This window comes from Pinus tabuliformis, chromosome 3_1 (genome assembly GCF_031772625.1).
Source record: "Pinus tabuliformis cultivar Carrire ecotype Pingquan chromosome 3_1, CPIR1, whole genome shotgun sequence".
NCBI classification, from domain to species: Eukaryota; Viridiplantae; Streptophyta; class Pinopsida; order Pinales; family Pinaceae; genus Pinus; species Pinus tabuliformis.
Window position 1 is genome coordinate 399916469 of NC_142301.1, and position 25454 is coordinate 399941922.

Here is a 25454-nt window from a genome sequence, read left to right on the forward strand (position 1 = left end):
TGACAATTACTGTAGATAGAACATAAATAACAAAATACATAAGACAATCCAGGATAAGAGAACACTAGATTTGGCAGATGCCAGGGAAAAACCCCAAGATGGGGAAAACCCTTTGCTCAATTCTTCTTCTTATTATATCAAATGTTCAACAGAGAGAGAGAGAGTACAATAAAGTTAAAATTGACTTGCCAAATGATGATTAAGGCAACCCTATAAAATCTGAAACTTTCTACAGCAGTCAATAGCCCTAAGTAGAAAGTCAACGTTGGTCAAAGCAGCAACAAAATGTCCTCAAAGCAGCGCGGTCATAACCAGTCAAACTCGGCCTGATAAGGTAGTCAAAGCCAACCCAAAACAATCTTGAAAACAATGGTCAAACTTGGTCAAACTCTGTTGTGAGGTCTGTGGTTAACCCCGTTATTGGTTTGTGGTCAAAGTCAACAGAATGCCTCTGTTCTTGCACTAATAAATGCAGCCTGCCAAAAATGAAATTCTGAACCAAAAATTGCAGTCAAATGTGGTCAAAACACCCCTAGTCAAACTTGCAACAGACTCTGGAATTTCAGCCCTGTAATTCGTGCTGCAATTCGTCCTTTTGCTGCCACACGTGTGAGGAAAAGAGATGCCCAATAAGCTGTACGAACCAATCAAATGAAGAGAGAGAAGAATGTGTGAGATGAGATGATGCCAAATGAGGTTTGAGGTCTCTCATATTTATACAAGTCGTTGAGGGTGAAGTGACATGTCTCTTGGGCTTCATGAGCCTACATGATGATGTGGCCGACCTTGACAATTTGCACATGTGTGGGCATAAATTCAAAAACACATTTATGCTTATCCAAATTTAATGATCTTTAGGTCGATTTTGGTCCTCTTGAAAAGAGGAATTCAATGCAATAATCATCTCCATCAAATGAGCTGTCCAAAGTGGAATTTGGCCCTAGTTGCCAATTTTAACACTCCCTCTCAACTAGGGAGAATTCCACCTGCCAATCCATCATCATGCCATTCAGTCATCATGTATTGTCTCTGTATCTCGTCTCTACTATGTTGAACACTGATATAAATAATGAAGAAGAATTGATTAAGAGTGAGTCACAATACCTTGCCACTCCACTTATTGAAGCCAGTCCAGGAGTGGAACCCTAATTAGACTTGATTCCAGATCAAGTTGTTGAACACCATGCATCCTAGACATAGGGAGTATGACAGTACATGACGTGTCCATCTGTAGCGCTATGTCCCTATCCACTTTTCCCAACTCATTCGCCAGATGAGAGGTACTTCCCATGAGTCCCAGACTACATGGGTAGGATGTATGCTGGGGCATCCATAGGAGAAGGTGAACCACTCATCCTGCTCATATGCCACAGGAGAAGGTGAACCACTCATCCTATGCATATGTCATTAATTGTAGGGGAAGGTGAACCACTCACCCTATGCACATGTGTCATCAATTGTATGGGAAGGTGAACCACTCACCCTACACACATGTGAACCATCATGGGGTATCATAGGGGAAGGTGAACCACTCACGTTGTACACAATGCACCTATAGGGGAAGGTGAACCACTCACCCTATGGTTTCTCATAGCTCCAAGAAGTACCCCAAGCCCCCAAGAGTTCCCAGAGCTCAATGTGCAATTCAAGCGGGACCCTCATTGGAGGGTCCTTCAACGACTCCAAGTCTCTTTCGGAAGGCTAAGAATTTGACCTTCCCCAAGGGATTCTTGAGAATGTCAGCAATCTACTCATCAGTTCTGATGTGTTGGAGCCTTGTTTCTCTCCGTTGTACCATATCCCGATAAAGTGGTACCTAATATCAATGTGCTTGGAGCGGTCTGGAATACAAGATTCTCTGAAAGGCGAATCCCACTTTGGTTATTGCAATAGATCATGGTGGTATCCAACATGTGCTCAAACAACTCATTGAAGATCTTCCTCAACCATATAGCTTAACAACAGGCCATACGAGTTGCAATATATTTGGCCTCAACAGTACTTAGAGCAACCGATTTTTGCTTCCTGCTCATCCAAGAAATCAAAGCAGAACCCAATGAGAAGCAACATCTAGACATGCTCTTTCTATCCACCACATTGCCAGTCTAGTCAACATCAAAATATCCATGTAGCCTCAAATTCCCGACGGTGTATCTTAGCCCATAGTTGATTGTGCCACGGAGATATCTCATGAGATTCTTAGCAGCAACCCAATGTATGTGATGAGGCTCAACCATAAATTGACTCAACGTATTCATAAGGAAGCATATGTCTGGTTGGGAGTTTACCAAGAACATCAGGGCCACCACAAGTTGTCTATATTCAAAAGGGTTTGCCAATTTGGGCCCAACAACACTTCCACATAGCTTCTTGAAGTTGAGTTCCATCGGAGTAGACACAAATTTGCAATCGACCATTCGACATCTCTTAGGAGCTTCACAATGTATTTTCTGTGAGAAAGGAAAATCTCACTTGACTTTTGCCAGACCTCTAAGCCTAGGAAGTAGTGCATCAGTCCTAGGTCCTTCATCTCGAACTCGGAAGTCAACTCCCTCTTGCATTGATAACTGAGAGGGCCTACACCTGTTAAAAAGAGATCTTCAACTTAAAAGACCAAAATGAGAGGCATGTCCTTTTCAACCTTGAAGTATAGGTTTGGATTAGCATAGCTCCTCGTAAATCCCAACTTCATAAGATAACTGTCAATCTTTTCACACGAAGCCCTAAGGGCTTGCTTCAACCCATAGAGGGCTTTCTTCAACTTGCATACATGTGTCCTTCGATCTTGTACTTTGAACCCTTGAGGTTGTTCCAAGTAGACTTCCTCCTTAACCGAGCCATGCAAAAAAGCAGTCTTAACATCCATTTGATGTAGGCTCCATCCTTGATTGGTAGGGAGAGCAATGATAGATCGGATAGTGGTATATCGGGCAACCAGTGTAAATATCTCGTCATAGTCCACTCCTTCCTTCTGAGAGAAGCCTCGAACAACAAATGTAGCCTTATATTTTTCAGCACTCCCATGATCCATCAACTCCATGTTTGATTTTGTAAAGTCATTTTGAGGTGACTACGGACTTGTCCTTGGGTCTAGGCACCATGTCCTAGACATCATTGTTCATGATTGATTCGTATTCCTCATTTATTGCGTCTTTCCACACTTGTTGTTTTATAGCTTCTTCGAACGTGCATGGTTCAACTTGAACGATAGTACTCATAGCAACCAAGTACCCTTGATACCTGTTTAGCTTCTTACTTTCGTGAAATGTCCCTCTAGCAGTAGTATGTCTTTCAACATCTTCGAGAGTATCTTTGAGCCATAGAGTTCGTTTCCTAGAGGGATCACTCAGAAGTGGATCAATAGGATCCATCAAACCATCAATATCGGGCATAGATTCATCTGTGGGAGGTTCATCTTGATTTTTCGCAGCATCATCATTGTCCTTCCTTGGAATAGGGAGATCTTTGGCTTTCCCAAAGGCAGTGTCTTCATCAAAGGTGACATCACGACTTACTTCCACATCTCTTTGACTAAACACATAGATTCTATATGCCTTTGACTTTTCACTGTAGCCAAAAAATATACCTTTCTTCCCAAATGCTTCCAACTTGTTTATTTTCCCTTTGGGTACATGAAAATACACAAGACAACCAAATATTCTAAAATGAGAAACATTAAGTTTCTTACCAGAGAAGACCTCCTCGGGTGTCTTGAAATCCAAAGCTTGATGCAAGCTCCTATTTTGAACATACATGACAGTGTTGGAAGCTTCTCCCCATAAGAACTTCGATAGACCTTGATCATGGAGCATGGCATTGGTGGCTTCCATGATTGTTCGATTCTTCCTTTCAGTAACACCATTTTGCTCATGAGTGTATGGAACAATTGTCTCCCTCTTAATGCCATCTTCTTTGCAAAAGTCATTGAATTCATTTGATTCATATTCGGTTCCATTGTCGGTCCTTAATATCTTGATCTTCTTCCCTGTTTGATTTTCAACCAATGCTTTGAAAGAGCGAACCATTTGAACACTTCATCCTTCTTCTTTAAGAAATAGATCCATTTTTTGCGTGAGAAGTCATCCACAAAGATTGCATAATATTAGTATCCTCCCAACATACTAGACAGGTCAGAATGGACTAGTTGGAGAATATCGGTGGTCTTGCTTTCACTAGAAGGGAATGGTCCCTTTGTATGTTTTTGAGCTGCACAACCCTGACAAACACCTTCATGGTTCATATTGAACTCGGGCATCCCTGTGACCATCTTCCTTACCCCAATGTTATATAAAATTTAATCAACTCTGTAATTATTTAGGCAATGGGCATGATCAATGATCATGCCCATTCACTAAGAGGCACCCAAGGCAGTATTTAAACCAGGGCCTCCCACAATTGTAATCATCATTCAATCGTTCAAGTATTAATAAAATTATATATTTCTTCTGTCAATCACCGAGCGTATTTGCTCCATTTGGTATCAGAGCAGGTTCGTTCCTCTGAGCCATTCAGGTGCCAACGTCATCTCTTACCTGTTGTTCCGCTTGCTGTGTTTTCCTTTCCATCGTCAAAACGTTTTCGTTTTCTCCCTGTGACTGTTTCGCTGCATAATCCCTGTCATCGTCCACCAAACCGATAACCGATTTCCGACTAGTGTTTTCGTGCCTCTGCTGTCACCTTTGTTTTGACCACGACAGACAATCCTGTCAGTCATGCCCCTCTTCTTCACTGTTTACTGTCGGGCCCAATGCCACCTATCATTCTTTTGACACGGCGATCAAAACTTGGGTCAACCACTGGACGCGTTACGCTTATTCGGTTCGTTCGTTCGTTTGGTATCTCATTACGGTTCGATTTAGTTCAATTATATAGTCACGTTATAATTTAATTGTATATATATATATATATATATATATTAATTAATAATAATAATACATAATATTTAAAAAAAATAGGATTAATTTAAGGAAAAGAGTCACGCTGGATAAGTATACTCCACTTCATACCCGATCAATGTCTTCATCCATGACGATTGCTGATTTTAATAAAAATTAATAGACGTTGACACTAAGGTCACCGAATAGGATGGAAAAATCAAGGAGCTTTAGAATACAACAAAGAGAATAGAAAGTTAGCTCGAGCAGAACTATAACAAATTTAAAAAGGATCATGCAATCCTTTCAAATAAGGTGGATCTAAATCATAATCAAGCAATGGTGATGTTGACCTGTATTTGTGACAAGTTGAAGATTACACCTGATCAAATACCCTAGAATAATGAAGCTACTCAACATCTCAATTCTCCGGATACATCAAACTCGTCAGACTCACATGAGAAACCTGAGTCTCCAAAAGCATCGTCCATACCCCATCAACAAAATAGTAACACGAATTTTCAAAATATGCAGCTCTGGAATCAATACTCAAATATGCAGCTCGCAAATCAATACCCCTTCTTCACTCCACCAGTTGCTACATATCAACGAAGAGCAAAACTTGAGCTCTCCAAATTTGACGGTAACGAGAAGTGCAGTATTGTATGGTTCAATAAAGTAGAAGAATATTTCGAGATTTACGATATTGACAATGATGACGAAAAGATCAGGCATGCATCCATGCAAATGGAAGGCGAAGCATATAATTTGTATATGTGGTGGAAAAAGATGACACTTGCTATCAGTTGGAGGAAATTCAAAAATGTATTCTTTAAAAGGTTCCAAGGTGTCAAGGAAGAAGAGTTCTTCTCAGCACTCACTAGACTGCAACAAAAATGAGATGTGGACGAATACACTCGAGAATGGGAAAATTTAGCTACACGAGTACTTGGATTATCAGAAACTCGTCTCCTTCAATCATACACCACGAGACTTAACCCCATCTCTAGGCTGAGCTTGAATTTCATGACATCACTTCTATAGAAGTAGCAAGACAGAAGGAAAAAGTTGTTGAAAAGAAGCACGAAAAGATGCAATGGCCAAAAGTTGAAAGAGTATATTCGAGACAAAGATTTCCCCAAACTGCGAACATGGATAATACAAAATATGTTCCACCACATCTTCGTGAAGGAGAAAAAACTAACTTGGAAATGCAAAGAATGAAAGAGGGCAAGTGCAAACATTGTGGCGAAAAATGGGACCCTAAACATAGATGTGCTAAAGGAAAAGAAACCAAGAACCTGTATAAATGTGAAGCAACTAATGATTCAAACAGTGAAGAATCAAACATAGAAGAAATTGAAGATTCTCCAGAACCAGATAACGAGAATATTTCGCAAGTGTTCTTATCAGCCATGACAGTATATCTCAGCCCCAGACATTAAGTTAAAAGGACACATCAAAAAGAGCAATGTAATGGTTTTGATCGATACCTGAAGCACCCACAACTTTTTGGACTCGACTATGGCGAAAAGACTCAACGTTTTTATGTTTCCCATGCCAAACATGAAGGTTATGGTAGCTGACGGTAAGAAAATTGAAAAAGTAGGGAAATGCCATAAAGTAAAATTACAGATTCAAGACTATAATCTAGAATCTCCACTGTACATTGTACCATTAGGAGGAGTGGATGTGGTCCTAGGTATCCAAACCCTAGGCAGTTACTTTGCCAATCATCAGAAGCAATTTATAAAATTTAAATGGGAAGGGCAGAAATACAAGTTATATGGTTTCCAGCCCCCTGAGAATCAAATTGTGTCATGATCTCAGATGATGAAAATGATCCGGAAGGGAGCACCAACTTATTTAGTGCAGTGTCATCAATTAGAAATGCTAACTTCAATCATGATTAATGAAGAGTCACCTAAAGTTCAATAACTAATTAAAAAGCACAAAAAGGTGTTCCAAGACCTTCCAATGAAGTTGCCTCCTAAAAGAGAAATCGAGCATACAATCAAAGTCAAATCAAGATCAAATCCCATCAACATCAAACCGTATTGATATCTAAGTTGCACGAAACGGGGAAACGGAAACGAGTTTCCGAAACGGGAAGCGATACGAAACGCGACCTCCCCAAATTTTGGAAACGGGGAAACGCGAATATATATATATATATATATCTTAAAAATATTTAAAAATTATTATTATATATATGTGCAATCATAAAGCATTAATGATACATTATAATTTATTACATTTAAACATTAAGATTAAATTTACATCACATTTACTCATGAGTCATGAATGATCACATAATGAAAATAAAAATATAGGAAAATCCAAAAGCAACCTTTATTATATATCCAAGGGCAAAATCTCAAAATTAGCCTTTATTTATATTAGTATATGAGGCTGCAAGTACAATAAAGACTATAAGGCTACAAGAACTATAGAGACAAGTCACAAAAGACTAATCCTCATCATAACAATCCTCATCAAAAATAGAAGCAGCACAATGCTCAACAGTGGATGGTAGTGCTGAAGAAGATGATGCACCAATTCCACTTCCAGATTCGGCCTCAATTCTACTTTGCTCACCGCTCAAAACACCCTAGCTGAAACAACTGCCAGTCTCCAAGAGAAACGACTTGCTGAATAGTGTGATGAGAGAATGAGACAAACTTCTCTTTTATAAGTTTAGAATAGGCTTCTAGAATTTACTGGAAACCTAAAAAAAATTTAAAAACAAATTAAAAAAAAATTAAAAAAAACACATTACAACTGGGAAACGTGGCTTGTACGGCCGGGAAACGCGTTTCCGGCCGTACTGCCACGTTTCCGTTTCGGGAAATGTGGCAGTACGGCCGGAAACGCGTTTCCTGGCCGTACCAAACGCATTTCCGCGTTTCGTACCGGTTTCCAGCCGGAAACGCCCCCCCCCCCCCCCCCCCCCACGTTTCCTGCAACATAGATTGATATCCACATCATCGAAAAATTGAAATTGAAAGATTAGTCCAACGCCTTTTAAAATGTGGCATTATCACAAAAAGTAGAAGTTTTTATGTTGCTCCAGTTGTATTAGTTTGAAAGAAAGATGGTTCGTTCAGATTATGTGCCGATTATCGAGGATTAAAAAAAATAACAATTAAAAACAAGTTTCGAATCCCTTTTATCGATGAAATGTTGGATGAACTACATTGAGCTAAATATTTCTCAAAATTGGACTTAAGGTCAGGGTATTACCAAATCAATATAAGGTTGGAAGATATAGCTAAAACTGCGTTTCGAACACATGAAGGTCATTCCAAGTTTAAAGTAATGCCTTTTGATTTAACCAATCGCCAACAACATTCCAAGCTATTATGAACGAACTATTCTGTCCATATCTAAGGAAGTTTGTGTTAGTGTTCTTTGATGACATTCTAATTTATATTAAAACATGGAAGGAACACCTACAACATTTGGAGCAAGTTCTCATTGTATTAGAAGAGTATTAGTTCTATGCCAAGAAGTCCAAATGCACTTTTGGGAAAGAAGTAGAGTATCTCAGACATATAATATCCAAGGAAGGAGTAAAAGTAGATCTTAATAAAATCAAGGCTATAAAGGAATGGCCCAAACCAGTTAATATTTCCAAGCTAAGAGGATACTTAGGATTGACCGGGTAGTATCGAAGATTTATTAAAAACTATGCCCATATAACCACACCCCTAACGAACCTTCTAAAGAACTCATTTCGATGGAATGATAAAGCAAAAAAGCGTTTTGCAGATTTGAAGGAAGTTATGTCTAATGCCCCTGTATTGGAAACTCCAGACTTCTCAAAACCATTTGTAATTGAATGTGATGCTTCAGGTTTTGGCATAGGAGCAATACTAATGTAGGATGGTCACCCAATCGCGTTTGAAAGTAGGAAGCTCAATAAGAAAGGACATTTCAAGTCTACATACAACAAGGAAATGCTTGCTATTATGCACGCGTTAGCCAAGTGGAGACAATATCTCTTAGGAAGTAAGTTCTTAATACGAACATATCATAATAGTCTTCAACATCTCCTCCAACAGAAAAACGCTATCTACAGAACAACAAAAATGGACTGAAAAAATCACTGCCTTCGACATGAATATATTACATAAGAAAGGGAAAGATAATGTAGTAGCTGATGCTCTGTCGAGGAAAGACGAAGAACCGTCATTACTCGCAGTTTCAGTGGTTGTTCCCGAATGGCTGAATGAGATTTGAAGTGAATATGCAAAAGATCTAGAAACAAGTGCTATAATCAATAAACTTCCTCAGAATTCAAAATTTGAATGGAAAAATGATATTCTATGGTACAAGGGAAGAATTTATCTGAGTTCAAATTCCAAATTTAAAGCCAAGATTCTCAAAGAGTCGCATGATTCACTGTTAGCCGGACATGTAGGATTCTTTAAAACCTACTATAATGCACGCCAATCATTTTTTTGGAAGGGAATGAATAATGATATTAAAAAATATGTAGCAGAATGTGATAAATGCCAGAGGAATAAAAATGAAAATATTATGACACCTGGACTACTTCATCCTTTAAATATCCCGAATCAGAAATGGGAGGAAATATCAATGGACTTTATCGAAGGTTTACCTGTGTTTGATGGTAAGGATAAAATTCTTGTAGTAGTCAACAGACTCACCAAGTATGCTCACTTTATTGGAATGAGGAAATCAGACTTAGCAAAACAAATCACTGAGATATTTTGCAAAAATGTTTACAAATTACATGGATTTCCCAAGGTCATTATGAGCGATAGAGATGCCAAATTCAAGGGTAATTTTTGGAAGGAATTTTTCAAACATATAGGAACCTACCTCAACATGAGTTTAGCTTACCATCCTCAAACAGATGGCCAAACAAAGGTTGTCAATAAATGTTTAGAAACCTACCTACGTTGTTATGCCACAGACAAACAAAATAAGTGGGTTCAGTGGTTACATCTCGCTGAATGGTGGTACAATTCTACTTACCACACATCAGCGAAAATGACTCCATTTCAAGCTCTGTACGGTTACAAACCTCCGAAATGGAAGGAATTTGCTATCATCGAGACAAAACTTCTAGCTATTGAAGACCAGTTAGAAGAAACCCAAAAAGTCGTCCAAACTCTAAAAGAAAATCTAAATAATGCAAGAAATCGTATGAAGCAACAAGTTGACTAAAACAAAACAGAGAGAGAATTTGAAGTTGGAGAATGGGTATTTGTTAAACTTCAACCTTACAAGCAATTGTCCTTAAAACAAAAGGGAAAAAACAAATTGGCACCAAGGTTTTATGGACTGTACCAGATCAACAAAAAGATCAGCCAAGTTGTATATAGTTTAAGTCTTCTTGATAAAAGCCGTGTTCATAACGTTTTCCATGTATCTTGCCTTAAAAAGGCACTTGGCGAACATCAATTAGCACAAACAACACTTCCGACTTTAGATGACGAAGGAAGGGTCATTCTAGAACTAGAAGGTATTATCTCCATCAGGGAAAAAAGCTGCGATCACGAGTAATCAAAGAATACCTGATCAAGTGGAAGGACTTACCAAAAGAAGAAGCTTCTTGGGAGACAAAAGTGTTTCGTCAACAACACTCATTGTTACGTATGCTTTGAGGACAAAGCATCTTTTCAAGAGGAAGGCAATGTTATATAAAATTTAATCAATTCTGTAATTATTTAGGCAAAGGGCATGATCTTTGTTCACCAAGAGGCACCCAAGGAAGTATTTAAGCCAGGGCCTCCCACAATTGTAATCATCATTCAATCATTCAAGTATTAATAAAATTATATATTTCTTCTGTCAATTATTGAGCGTATTTGCTCCACCCAGGTAAGGCCTTGTAATGTAAGTGGGAAGACCTCTGGTGCCTTAGCTCAGATTGAAGAGAAGTATTGCTTGCCAAAGGTCCCAAAGGACTTCCTCCAACTTGATAGAGAATCAACCCGAAATCCAAAAGTAAATGTATCTTTAGGGTTTCTTTGCCAAATATGTACCTTTCCATCAACGAATGCTACCTTGAAGCCTTTGTCTTCCATCGTAGAAATAGACACCAAGTTCTTCTCCAAATTGGGCACATACAATACTTCTTGTAGATGAATTGTTTGACCTTGATTCAAGTGAAGAGTGACAGTACCTATCCCTTTCACGGGTTAGGTGGCATTATCTCCAAGTATGATCTTCAAATTAGTCTTCTTTTCAATCAAATTAGCCTTGAGGCTCCACTATCGATCAACCAATGATCCAAAGTATCTGGAGGAGAGGCAGTAGATAGAGCGGAAATAAGATAGAATTCATCTTGTTTTTCTACAACATTACTTTCATCATACCTGGCATTTCTTGTCCTTTTGGGAGGTCAACCATTTCCAATTTTGAGCAGCGGGAGCACTCCAATTTACTTTGTTGTTGAACCTATTGTTCCTTTGATTGCCATTGCCTTTGAAATTATTGTTGTTGTTATTGTTGTCATCCCTTGGGTATTTCTTCTTGTGAGGACACTTTCTAGCTTAGTGGTTGAACCAGTTGTAATTGTAGCACCTTCCTTTTCTTCCTTCTTTGAATCCTTTCTTGGATCCTTGACCTTGTCTCCTTGAACCAACATCATTCTTCCTCTTTGCATGAGTAGAGAAAGCAGTAAGTTCATTTCCATTTGAGGGCTTATCTCTCCATCATCCTAGTCTCCTCTCCTTGAGTGCATCTAGCCAATAGCTCATGGAAACCAGGTATCCTATCATTGTTGAGAACGGTGGTGACAAATACATCCCATGGTCTTGGAAGACCTCCAAGAGCAATGAGAGAGAACTCCTTGTCAGAAATAACTTCTCCAATAGATAGCAAGTCATTCTTAATTTGAGTTATTCTCATGAAATGTGATTGAATAGACTCCCCTTTATCCATCTTGCTATCCTTCAACTTGTTTTTGAGAAAGAGGATTTGATTTGCATTGTTCACTTTGAACATCCCAATTGGCTTATCATATATTTCTTTAGAAGTTCCCAAATCAGAAATATAGGCAACTAAATGCTTTTGAATGGAGTCAATCAAAATTTTCTTTGCTTTGACCTCACCTTTTCTATACTTTCTTTTAGCAGTAGCCGGTGCATTTGAAGGAGGCTCCACCACTTTATCCTACACATAGTCTAATACTTCTTGCTCCTCCAAAGTCAGGTCCAAAGTTATCTTCCATGCTTGATAGTCAGATTTCTCATTGAGCTTGTCCTCAGTCTTGAAGTAAGATGTAGAAGCCATTGATACTTGTCCAATAAATCTCTCTTGGTGATTTCTTTTCTCTCTCTTGCTTGGGATTTGTCTTCACTTAGCCTTTGATACCATGTTAATTTTAGTTAACAATGGTATGTTCTATGCTTAGCACAATTGCTTCAATGTCCTTTTAGCAGCCCAATGACAATTTCCAATTTAGTTTTCCAATAGAAATCACATTAACCATAAATCACATTGACAATAACTATATATAGAACATGAATAATAAAATGCAAAAGACAAGCCAAAACAAGAGAACACCTGATTTGGTAGATGCCAGGGAAAAACCTCAAGATGGGGAAAACCCTTTACTCAATTCTTCTTATTATTATATCAAATGTTTAACAGAGAGAGAGAGTACAATAAAGTCAAAATTGACTTGCTAAATGATATTAAGGCAGCCTTGTCAAATTTGAAACTTTTTGCAGCAGTCAACAACCCTAACCAGAAAGTCAACGCTAGTAAAAGCAACAACAAAATGTCCTCAAAGTAGCTTGGTCATACCCAGTCAAACTCCGCCTGATAAGGTGGTCAAAGTCAACCCAAAACAATCTTGAAAACAATGATCAAACTTGGTCAAAATTTGCGGTCAACTCTGTGGTGAGGCCTGCAATCAACCTTGTGATTGGTCTGCGGTCAAAGTCAACATAATGCCTTGATTCTTGTGCCAATAAATGCGGCTTGCCAAAAACGAAATTCTGACCTAAAAATCACAGTCAAATGTGGTCAAAACACCCTTGGTCAACTTTGGTCAAACCTTCAATAGTGTTGGACACCTAATCCTCAATGGGTTAGTGTGGAAGCTGAATGGACAAAAGAAGTCCAAGAGACCTTGGATGTGAAACCCAACAGTCACATAATGTACTATAAATGTATATCATTTGTCAATAAAAATTGTACTACATGTTTTATCTTTCATATTTTCTGGTTGCCCATGTGTGTTTAACATGGTATCAGAGCAGGCGTATTCCTGCCCTGCATAATTAATGTGAGCCATTTGTCTTATGGCCTTTCTGTGCAGTTTATTTCTGCCATAAACTTCATGAATATTTTCTCATGAATATTTCTTCAGCTAAATTTTAGCTGCTCCTGACACTACCAGCACTGTCCAAGCGGTTCTGACATGTCTGTCTGCCATATTTTTACCTGCGCTCTCTGTCCATAAGCGTTTCATGGTAATTTTAGTGCTGTCTTGTCTGTCATTTTTTATTGGCTGGCCCTGTCTGTCATATGTGTTTTATTTCTGAACGTTGGCTTGCTCCACGTAACCTCAACGCTGCTAGCCTGCCCCTCTGTTTGACTGTTCAATTCTCTGACTGTCATAAACGTTTCAAAAGGGCGTTATTGCACCTGCGCCTCCATTGCATGAACTGCTTCACCTGATTATGCTACACCTTCATTGATTATACTCTGCGGATTCCCACATCTCACCTGCGCCTCCATTTGTTTTCTGTAGCGACCGTTAACCAAAAGCCTACTTCACCGAGCAAGTCATCCTTTTGTTTGTCTCAGGCCGCCGGGATCATTCTTTTATCTTAGTACTCGCGTGCCTTACCTGAGCTGCGAGAGTCCGTGTCAGATACCCGAAGGCGCTCGCAGCGTAGCCCGCAGATTGTTCGTTGTGGAAAGCAATGAAGCGGACACCTTCCTTGACTGAGCAATTGGCGAAGGATGTCACTGGAATGCCTACCACTCCGAACATGTGATCGATGCCCGCTCTCGCCAGCGCCTTCGCTGCTACACCGTTGCCACTGATTAAACTCGTACTTTGTTGATTATCCGCCATTGATGGATGGATGGATTGAAAAATTTCGATTCGGCAGTTGCACACAACTATGAATAGCTCCGGAGTGTAAACAATATGATTTGGAAGTTCAGATCTCTTTAAAGAATTAGAATGGCAGACGCTTGATGTACATTTGCAAGCCCATATCTCTACAGTCTTGTGCAATCGCCATTGGTGAAGGTTCGAGCTCCAAATATTTACAGTTATTGTCTCAGCATACGTTTTGGGTAATAGCATTTGCAGCTGTATTCTCTGATCATGGAGTCGAGGGCTTTGAACGGTTGCCTTTCTGGTCTCTGTGGACTCACTAGCGGATGTTGTGCAATGCATCTTTTTCTTTGAAACCGGAAAAAGAGCATCGGGTCTTATAATGTTGCTAGTGCCTCTTAAACGTATATCTGGTATTCTGGACTTTTTCAGGTTTTGATTTTATGCTTTGGTTGTTTGCCGCTGTCGGCATGATTGTCAATGGTATTGAATGGTATCTTCATCACAAACTTCGCTTAGCTGTGTAACGGATACTCTCGTTGCTACCCCATTTGAAGATTGTTTCAGTTTGTCACGGGTTTGTTTTTAATATCATGGATCCACAGAGTTTTCTGCAGATTTCATAATTTCATAGGTTGCGGGGAAATTATAGTGGTGATGAGATGGGACTGAAAGACAATGTATACAACGTTCTCTCATGGGCGCGTACCCATAGCATTCAATTCTTCAATTTTTGCTTCTGACATTGGTGTCACTCTTCTCACTTTCTTCCCATCTTCACTTACAACTAGTTGTGAAGACGTTCTCAGCGCCGCTGTGACCAATGCATAGTTACTAACAAGACTCTTCACTTTCTTGAATGATGCGATAACCGGAATAGGAACAAATCCTTCTGCGTCCTTACTCACAAATTTCATCAAATAGTCGTTAGTACTCAGATTTGCATCACTAAAGTAATACTCCACCTGTCTGACAATTTTCTGTCTGAGCTCTTCAGTAAGAACACCACCCTTGGCCAAAGAACTGGAAGCAGCACTCCCAGGCACGATTTGTAGCTTGTCCCAATGACTTTGTATAGTCGAATCTAGCCTATGAACCGATCCATCTCACGCTGGAATTCGAACTGGTTTTCGTTGCTGGGATATGAAACAAATCGAGCATCTATCAAGGTTTTTCATGGCGCTCTGATCGCTGGATTTTATTAGTCTATTGAACTTGGAAGACGCAGCAAAGTCAAGGACGAAGTTGTCGTTGTTGTTCATGCTGGCGCAGGTCGACATCCATGGATCGATTAAATAAATAGTGATTTTGCTGTAATCGATGTAAGATCTGGGATAAGAACCTGAGTTCCCGTGTCCTTGCAAGGCCATCCTGCGACCGGAGGTACCGAAATCAAGCAGCAGAGAAACACGACCTTTCTTCAGCCTGGACGTTCATGATTTAACACTCCAGTGAGGCGTTGTCTTGTGTGTCAAATTACACACTTCAGAAAAAGTGTTGGAAAATAGCAATTCGAATTGCATCAAGGAAGTAGTTTTGACCACTGGACTGTGCATTATATTTGGATGGCATTATGGATGAGGTGTTTTACATAAGTCTGTATATTGGGCTGATATAGTTTTTATGGCCGTGTGTTGTTTCCTTTTTTGATATGTTTTAATGGTGCGTTGATTGTCATTTTGAGCTCTAACCTATAGAGACAACACAGAAACCCTAACAAGTGACATCACTTTGACATTGCTTGATATCTGATATTTACCTTCCAGCACGTGTTTCTCTATCCCATCGATTTGTTATTAGCAGTCGGAGGAGTCAAGTTTCCAACATTAGTGAAAGAGGATGGGATAGCTTGAAGCTGGTAGAATAAGGTGATTATTTGAGACAATGGACAAATGAACATTATCTGAACTGTATTGTCAGCTTGAACTCTTCCAATGTACTTATTGTTTGTTGGCATACAATAGAGGAATTTATTTGACAGCCGGACATAAAGGAGAATCAATTTTCAAGGAAATATTTATTTCTTGCAAAGGATTATCAATTGAGTAGATTTCCCTCTTATCATCGGGCACATTTAATTTTGAAGAATATTGCATTATTAGCAATTTGCCTTTACAAGTACATTTGTGATCATTTGTTGACTTGAGTTGTTTAAATAATGACAAAAATTCATCGATTATTGGAGTTATTGAGAACTCTAATCGTATCAACTGCTGACAACACAGTGCAAATCAGGAAAGACACTCTCTATGACATTCAGACATGCCTGCATAATGTACAGGAAAATATTGAGTTTTTGCAGCTTGAGACAAAGCTACAGCAGGAAGAATTACAGCAGTTGAGTCATCATTCTGAACCTATTTCTGTTCAGAAGATTGAAACAGACTCCCATAAACAGCAAGTCAATAATGTTACAGCTGGTTCAGATTTAGTACCCAATAAAGCAACAGTTGTACATGCAGATGCAGAAACTCAGTCTGCACTTCCCAAGCCCATCATCAGACCTTGGGAACAACTTGTCCACAACAAGCACAAAACTGGTCTTGGATATGACAAGGACTTGTCCTTTCATATTCCAGACTACGCCAAGCCCATTCAATTTCAGAGTGATGGATTCATTCATGATAGTTCAGCTGCTCCTCATGACAGTTCACCTCCAGCTGTTCCAGATTCTGCCCCTCTTCCACAACAACAACAACAACAACAAAAACAACAAATCGTGAAATGCCAACACTGTGACCGAGTTGGCCATCTGAAAGATCACTGTTTTGTTCTTCATCCATGTAAGCACTGTCATAAAACCAGTCATTCTTCAAACAGATGCTTCAAAAACAACCGTCCTGCAAGAACAAAGATTCATCTTGGATGGATCGCTTCTTGGCAATGGGAATCAACAGCCAAGAAGATATTCCAAACACATGTCAGAACTTGTTCCAAAATATTGAACAGTCTTGCAGTTGAGTTTTCTCCATCATCTCACCTTGTATCTGACAGGGGGGGAAATGATGGTCATCTACAAGCTTCAAAACCACATCAAGCAAGCCTGAGCCACAACCTGCCACACCAGTTTCAGAGTTGTAGCCAGCAACAAAGATGCCCGTGAACATGCCTTCAGTTGGCAATCTGGGACACTTCCTCTAGCAGAAGACTTTAGCTTCTTGCCAGTTTCGGAAGCATTCCAGGAACACAATTGAGAACACTTCCTCTAGCAGAAGACACCAGCTTCTTGCCAGTTTTGGAAGAGTTCCAGGAATTGCATTAAGCATTCCAGAGTTGTTGGTCATCCTTAAACCATCACAGGTTGAGACTTCCCTTTTCAGGTTGAAGTTCTCCCTTTTATGCGGGGTGAGACCTCCCTTTCATGGTTGAAGGTTTCCCTCTTTAAAACAATAGGATCACTTCCTCTAGCAGAAGACTTCAGCTTCTTGCCAGTTTTGGAAGAGTTCCGGGAACTGCACTAAGCGTTCCAGTGTTGGTGGTCATCCTTTTACCACTGCCCTTTATACCAACATTTCATAGAGCACATTCAACCTAGTGTTGCCATGCATATTTGCACATTTTGTATTACAGCTCTCTTCTTGGACTCATACATAACCCTTCGGATTGAGGGGGCGAATGTTGGACACCTAATCCTCAATGGGTTAGTGTGGAAGCTGAATGGACAAAAGAAGTCCAAGAGACCTTGGGATGTGAAACCCAACAGTCACATAATGTACTATAAATGTATATCATTTGTCAATAAAAATTGTACTGCATGTTTTATCTTTCATATTTTCTGGTTGCCCATGTGTGTTTAACAAATAGACTCCGAAATTTCGGCCCTATGATTCGTCCTGCAATTCGTCCTTCTGCTGCCACATGTGAGGAAAGGAGATGCCCAATAAGCTTACGAACCAATAAGATGAAGAGAGAGAAGAATGTATGAGATGAGATGATGTCAAATGGGGCTTGAGGTCTCTCATATTTATACAAGGCATTGAGGGTGAAGTGACATGACTCTTGGGCTTCATGAGCCTACATGATGATGTGGCTGACCTTGACAATTTGCACATGTGGGGGCATAAATTCAAAAACACATTTTTTCTTTAACCAAATTTAATGATCTTTAGGTTGATTTTGGCCCTCTCAAATAGAGGAATTCAATGCAATAATCATCTCCATCAAATGAGCTGACCAAAGTGGAATTTGGCCCAAGTTGCCAATTTTAACACAGTCAAAAGATCCTTTGAAAATCTTCTGCGTACATGTGGGTAAGCCTATAATAGAAGTCCGAATTCCCTTGTAATTGCAGAGCGAACTGTTGAGCTTGATGTTGGACGAAATAATGCCAACGATCACTTATTAATAAGCATCAAATGAGGGCTAATTAGCCCTAGTAGGGCCGACATGATGACATCGCATGGAGCCGACTTGTAGATGTGATTGAGCTGATTTGTAGAGGTGATTGAGCCGACTTGTAGATGATTTCTTCTCCATGTTTTTGATGAAAAATGCAGACCATAGCTACCTTATATTTCAACACTTTATGGCACAAGTCACTAAGGCATGCGCTGATCTCCTTTATGGCATAAGTTACTGAGGCATGCTTTTCTCTCCTTAATTGCATGAGTTACACTACCCTAAATGGCATATGTTACTCTTCCTCAAGGCATGCATATTACTCCTTTATGACTAGGATTTGTTGCTCCTCCTATATATGGATCTCATATCATCTCATCTTCTCACTACTTGCGCATTGTGAAAGGGGAATTCGAACTTGTGAAAAAGAGAGTTGGAGAGACTAGAGAGAGAGAGAGAGAGAGAGAGAGAGACTTGGAGAGTAAGCAGAACTTGGTGAGCCAAAGTGATTCAATGTTTGCATTAGTTGCTGCTTTTAAAGATCTTCTTGCTACAACTAGTTCAGATTTGGGTGAACTTCTTCATTCTCTTGATCTCTCATTGTATTCTGTTTCTCTGCTGAACAATTGATTTTTAATAAAATGATTTGGGTGGGTTTTCCCCTTGTGGGTTTTGCCCTGATCATTGGACTTAAATTCTTTGCATTTCATTGTGTTCTTAATTGTCTTCTATTTTGCATATGGTTTATATGGTGTATGTTCTATCTACAATTGCTTAACTGATATTGCAGCTGGGAGAAGTTCCATTTTAAGTAATTGTTTTAGCATAGACCATAATTTTTTTCAACAGTTTGTTGTAATGTTCCCAACTGGTATTCTCAAATTGCACTTAAAATTTCTGAGTTTTAACTGAGTCTCAATTAATTCTATACGTTGAATGTATGTTTATGGGAAAGGGCATTTAACTGAATGGGAGTGATAAGGTGAAACTAAAACCGGGTTGGGATTGCAGGAAACTTTTTTTAGTCATCAAATTTCAACACAAACATCTTGTTTTGTTTTTGTTGATGATGATGAGGATGAAGATTATTATTATATGTAATTGTACTTGCCCTGTAGCTCGTGTTTTATTTCATTTTTAACACATATAGCCTCATGTATAAAGGCTGATTTTGGATGTATAACCTCATTTTTAACGGCTGATTTTGGCATCTTGGATGTATAGCCTCATCTATAAGGCTAATTTTGGATTTTGCATCATGTAATCATCTATGAGAGTTAATAAAGACATGTTCTTCCTTCTAAAATGTTGCTTATATGTCTCATTCTTTTTTTCCTTGCAAGATAATCTGTTATTTGTAAAAAATATAACATTTCTTTTTTGGAGGGGTCAACTTTGTGCTATCAATTTGATGTTTGAGCGGTGCAATTTTTCGAGAATATGGACAATCAACTTTTACAGTCACTGCTTCAACTTCAAGGCTCTTTTGTGTTCAATCACATTATTGGCTTCTTTTTATCTGCTATGCAACTCTAATTTCATACATCTTAAGACCAATGTCTTTCAGTGTTTTGATGTTGTAGTTATTAGGATTACTTGTGTTACGGTAGGGGTTTTGCAATAATCATTGCCTAAGCTTCATTTCGTATACCACCCACAGCAGTTCTCTTTTCTTTAAAAATGTGATCAAGGACAAATCTTTCATTGAGTATTACCTTCCTCTTCTCACTGCTCAAAGAAAGTTAAGTTTCTTGATTTTCTAAAAATATATTTGGAGCCTCTTAACTCCTTCCAAAATAGTATCAACATAGATTGCAAAGTTATCCATATACACCAAAATCATCATTTTTTTAGAGATATTAGTAAGAACTTTTTGGAATATGTCAGATACATATGAGAGTCCAAAATAACATATGTGCGGATGGGCATGCAATCTTTGTTTCTTTGATGTTTCTATGCACTTTGGAATGTAATCATATCATTGAGAATCAATCAAACATTGAATTACTTATTTCCGTGTATTTTATCAAGAATCAAGAGCTCAATTGCTTAAAGATTTGCAAATTATTTTTCTTGTTGACTGGTTCAAAGCTTTGCTGTTAACAGGAACTGTTTCTTTTTGTTTAAGACCGGTAACTGAATATATTGTGCATTTTCTTAGATTATAGTTGTAAACACATGACCCCTCACTGCTAAGGCTTGACATAGGCCCCTCACCCTACAAATGTGAGAATACCCGGCATACCCACCGTAGCAAAAAGATTTAAAGTGTTAGCATCTCAACAATAAAAGTGTAATCTAGCTGTAGCCTGTCCTTTATTTGTACTTCAAACATTGACCATTCATCTAGAATCTAGATTAGGACTGGCTCAGTCTCCACCACATGTAGCTTCGGATCTTCTTTTCCATAACACCTGTTAGTCTGATAATGTTCCAAATTTCTCAACCATGTTGTCTAAATTTCCAATCAGCACCAAGGATTGCACCTTTCCACCTGAGCAGACCCACAAAAAGCATTTAAGCCTCTGACTTGATCCAGTCCGACGAATTCCTTAACTATCTGCATTTTCTGAGGAAATTCTCTTATTGGAGGGTGACATTATCTGTTTTACATGAGAAGCTTATTCAAATAGTCCATGACATGATTAATAGGAATTATCTTGAATCAACTTTTGCATAGAAAAACTGTCTGCATTTGCTTACATTTTACGCCATAATGAAACACTGTGCCATGGTCCACATATTAATTGACCTGAGAATGGAATCTGTTGTAGAAGGATATAATATTTAACAATTCGTTTGATTCTTTGATTGTAATGGGCATTGTTAAGATTAACACTATACAGTTCATTTACTTGATGCAGAGCATTATTTGATTTATAATAGAAGAGGTGGAGAACGATTGGTTTGGTGGATTATGGAGAACAGGCGTGAATATTTTGACCGCTCCAAATATATGCTGCACAAAGTGAAAGCATTGCTGTTCCTCTCAGAGTTACAGTCTCAGCAATGGTCGACATGGTCTGCAGAAGAAGGCATTAAATTGCCCTCCACAGTAGAGGTGGTCCCTCTTTCTGTCAATGATGAACTTGCTTTTGTAGCAGGACTACAAACTGCACTGAACAGTCCATTATTCAGTGTTGAAAGAATGCTAGAGAAAAGAAAATCTCTGCGAGATGAAGTTAGAAGTAGCATGGGCTTGGACTCTAATGATATGCTTGTGATGACTCTTAGTAGTATCAATCCAGGAAAAGGCCAGTTGTTCCTGCTTCAAGCAGCCTTGATGATAGTTGATGAAACTTTCTTTCCAAATATGGACCCAACTCTTGCAGGTTCAATTGAAACTTCTGGTAGCACTTTTAGTAGCAATGAATCTGTTGTGGAGATGAATGGAATATCCAGAATCCTGTTGGACTCTTCTACTGTCAATAACAGAGGAAATGATGATGCAAACAATAGCAATGCAATACAGACATCTTGGAATGAGGCCAATTTACGAAATGCAAGCTTCATAAGTACATCACCTAACCACACATACTCCTCTCATACAAGAATCCTTCCCAGGGAACACAGGATCAGGCAACTCGCTGCTGATATACAAGAAAATGAAACTCAAAATCTTAAAGTTGTAATTGGTTCTGTTGGATCTAAGAGCAACAAAGTTCCCTATATCAAGAATATGTTACGACTAGTAGCTTATCATCCCAAGCTAGCAAGAGTAATGTTGTGGACCCCGGCAACAATTCATGTAGCCCCACTCTATGCTGCAGCTGATGTGTATGTGATAAATGCACAGGTAATAAGAGTTTGGCAACTGAAACTGTTTGGGCAAGTACCAACTTCCTTATGAAAGGATGATACTTTAGATGTGCTTGAATAGAAATCGTTCCATACATCTCGTTAGCTTTTGTTCATTATTAAATACTTTGAATAGAGTATTTAGATTCTGTTGTGTTATTTTTGTTAATCGTGATATTTATTGTTTATGGTTCAGTTTTGAAAGTATCTATTGTGAAATTAAATAAATTTATTAGAAGACTTTCATCATTTAAATGTCATGCCTTGCACAATACAACTGCTTAAGAAGCATGTGAGTATTGCTAGAGCATAAATTTATGTTACCTTGAAATGATTTAGAGTTGGGTTGTAACTTGGGGGTGTATTGGGCTCACTGAAGGTTTATATTCATGTTTGGCAGCCAAATTCATGTTGTTGGTCTACTGATGGCACTCACTTCTTTACCTAGTTCTCTCTCCTAACCAAACCTTGTATTACGTTTTCCCTCACGGTACCAATACACAAGAATGCTTGGTTGATTTTACCATCCTTTTAATACAAGTAGAATCTCACCATGGTAGGTTTATAGGCCATCTTCCTGATTGATAGATTGGTACCTCCATATTACCTTTGACTAGTTTGACATTGTATAAGCTAGACTTTTGGTAGAGCTCTCTCATCCCTTTTTAGTTGGTTTAGAGAATCCTCTCTAAGTTTTCGTAAGTTCATCTCTTAAGTCATTTTCTTATCTATAATGGAAACTTCACTGACAACCATTGAGTGTTTGATAAGCATTTGTTTGGGGAAGACATGATCTAGTTGGCAATGAACTGAACTCCCAGGTGTGCTCAGGGGACAGATTAGAGTATGGAATTCAATAAATCTGTGCAAAAAATTAATAACACGAGAAGGTCAAAGGAATTCAGTAAACTGTAACAGAATTATAAACTGCAAGAAATAAGAGACTGCATCTTTAGCGAAACAAGAACTACTTGTCAGGGATTAGTTGTCCTAAACATGATAGCAGCACTAGTGCTCCATTGTTTAACACTAATAAACCTCTACACCAGTCTATTTAGAATGAAGTGCTGGTTATGATTTCATGAAGATAAAATGATTCATTGATCAAAGAGATGAAATATTTCATTCTACAATAACTGCTGATAAAGGGAAGATGAAACTGCTGCCAATTGGTTTACTGCTTAGCTTGATATAGATAATGCTTGGCTCAAACAACTTATAACAGAGGAATGTATTCTTGCTGAGTAAACTTGACCTGCTGATTGATGATTTTGTCAGTCTGGTCTAGTGCTAAGTTTTCTGGATCCAATTCTCTAAGCACTGAAAAGTTAGCTTTTGATTTAAACGATGGTGCACTATAGAGCTTTGATAGATCAGCAATGAAGATTGGATGGATTCCCAAATAAGCTGGTAGATCAGGTTGGAAAGCATTATCACTGGCTACTTTGACAATGGAGCAAGGACCATATTGGCAACGCTTGATTTTTTGATGAGAACCTGTTACCCCTTAGTTTCACTTCAGTTGTACCTCATTCTCTTTGCCAGATAAAATGGAAGAAAATGGTCGCTCTGATAACGGCAAGCATGGTGTTGTCACTTACGTGAACACTGACCAGCGGCATGATTGAATGCAATGCTTTACACTGAACTTTGTCGCTATAACACTATGGCAGCAACAGATTCGAACCTTTGATGTTTATGTTGTTAATTTTAGGCAACAATGGTATGTTCTATGCTTTAGAGAAATTTTACTTCAATTTCTTTATTAGCCCAGTATCAATATTCAGATTAGCAATCACATCAACATGATAGTAAAATGCAGATAGAACATAAACATAAACAGTAGAAGACGAGCCAAGACAAGAGGACACAGGATGTGGCACCAGCTAGGAACAAACCCCAATGTGGGGAAACCCTTGATCAATTCTTCGTTTAGTCTTCAATAGTTCAGCAGAGAGAGATAGTACAATTTACAAATCTGATAATTTATAACCGCAGCAAAAGAGCCCTAACCAGAAAAGTCAATGCCGGTCAACGAGGCAGATTTGACCCCTAGCAAATCAGTCAACTTCAGTCAACTTCGGCCTCCAAACAGAAAGATAAAACAGCCTTCAAAACAGTCAAATTCTGCCCAGTCAAAGTCTGGTCAAACAGCCCACCTGTGGTTAGCCCTAGGTGTAGTCAACGCTGGTCAACAGTCAACGTTTAGCCTCGATTTCTGTGCCTAGAAATGTGGCCTGCCCAAATAGAGATAGCCCTCACAAAAACACAGTCAAAGGAGGTCAATGCATGCTGGTCAATGCTTTGTCAAACTGTCCAGAAATTTGGTCCCCTGAAATTTTGGGACGAAATTTCGCTCTCCTGAAAATTCAGACGTGTGGAGAGAGAGAGAAGTGTGAAGATGAGTGTGTCCAAATGAGGCTAAGTCACCTTCTATTTATATGCAACGTTGAGGATGAATAGACGTGATTGTTGAGCTTCTGAGCCTACGTAAGATTGCTGGCCGACCTTGACAATTTGACCATAATCAAAATAAATTCATTACTTCATTTGTACATGTTAGAATCAAATGATCTTTAGATCAATCCTACACCTCTTGGAGAGAGGAATCCAAGAAAAATATCAGCTGTCATAAATAAGATGACCCATGGGGAGTTTGGCCCTAGTTGCCAATTTTAACACTCCCTCTCAACTAGGGAGAACTCCATCTGTTAATCCATCTGCCAATCTGTACTATCTCTGCCATCAATGCACCGCTCTGCTGAACTAGGAAGAAGAAGTGATCGAGAATGTATCATACCATTGTCTACTGACCCGAAGTCAGTCCCAATCAAAAGAGAGCGTATCATACCACTCTTACTGACCTAAAGTCAGTTCCAATCAAAAGAGAATGTTTCATACCACTCTTACTGAACCGAAGTCAGTTCCAATTGATCCGCGATCAATATCGGTCAACCTAGCATAGGGAGTACAGTAGTACACGATGCATCCATTGGTAGTACTATGGTCCCTATCCTCATTGGCCAGATGAGAGGTACTTCCCATGAGTCCCACACTGCATGGGTAGGATGTCTTAGTAGGAGAAGGATGAACCACTCATCCTGCCTACATGTCGCCAAGGGGTATCGTAGGGGAAGGTTGAACCACTCACCTTGTACACAAAAACCACTAGGGGAAGGCTGAACCACTCACCCTGTACACAAAAACCACTAGGGGAAGGTTGAACCACTCACCCTATGGTTGCTCATCGATCCAAGAAGTACCCCAAGCTCCCCGGAGCTCCCAGAGCTCAATGTCTATCTCATACAAGACCCTCATAAGAGGGTCCCTCCACGACTCCAAGTTGTTCTCGGAAGGCCCCGAGAACTTGACCTTCCCCAGGGGTTTCG

General features: G+C 39.1%; 1 protein-coding gene across 1 annotated transcript in view; it reads left to right on the plus strand.

Moving 5' to 3' along the window:
- The window catches only part of LOC149187420 (UDP-Glycosyltransferase superfamily protein), a 122142-nt gene that overhangs the window by 33490 nt on the left and 63198 nt on the right, over positions 1 to 25454 (plus strand). The window contains exon 2 of the mRNA XM_089411355.1: positions 21132 to 22063. Coding sequence (XP_089267481.1) covers positions 21132 to 22063 — 932 coding nt within the window. The remainder of the gene's footprint in view (positions 1 to 21131; positions 22064 to 25454) is intronic.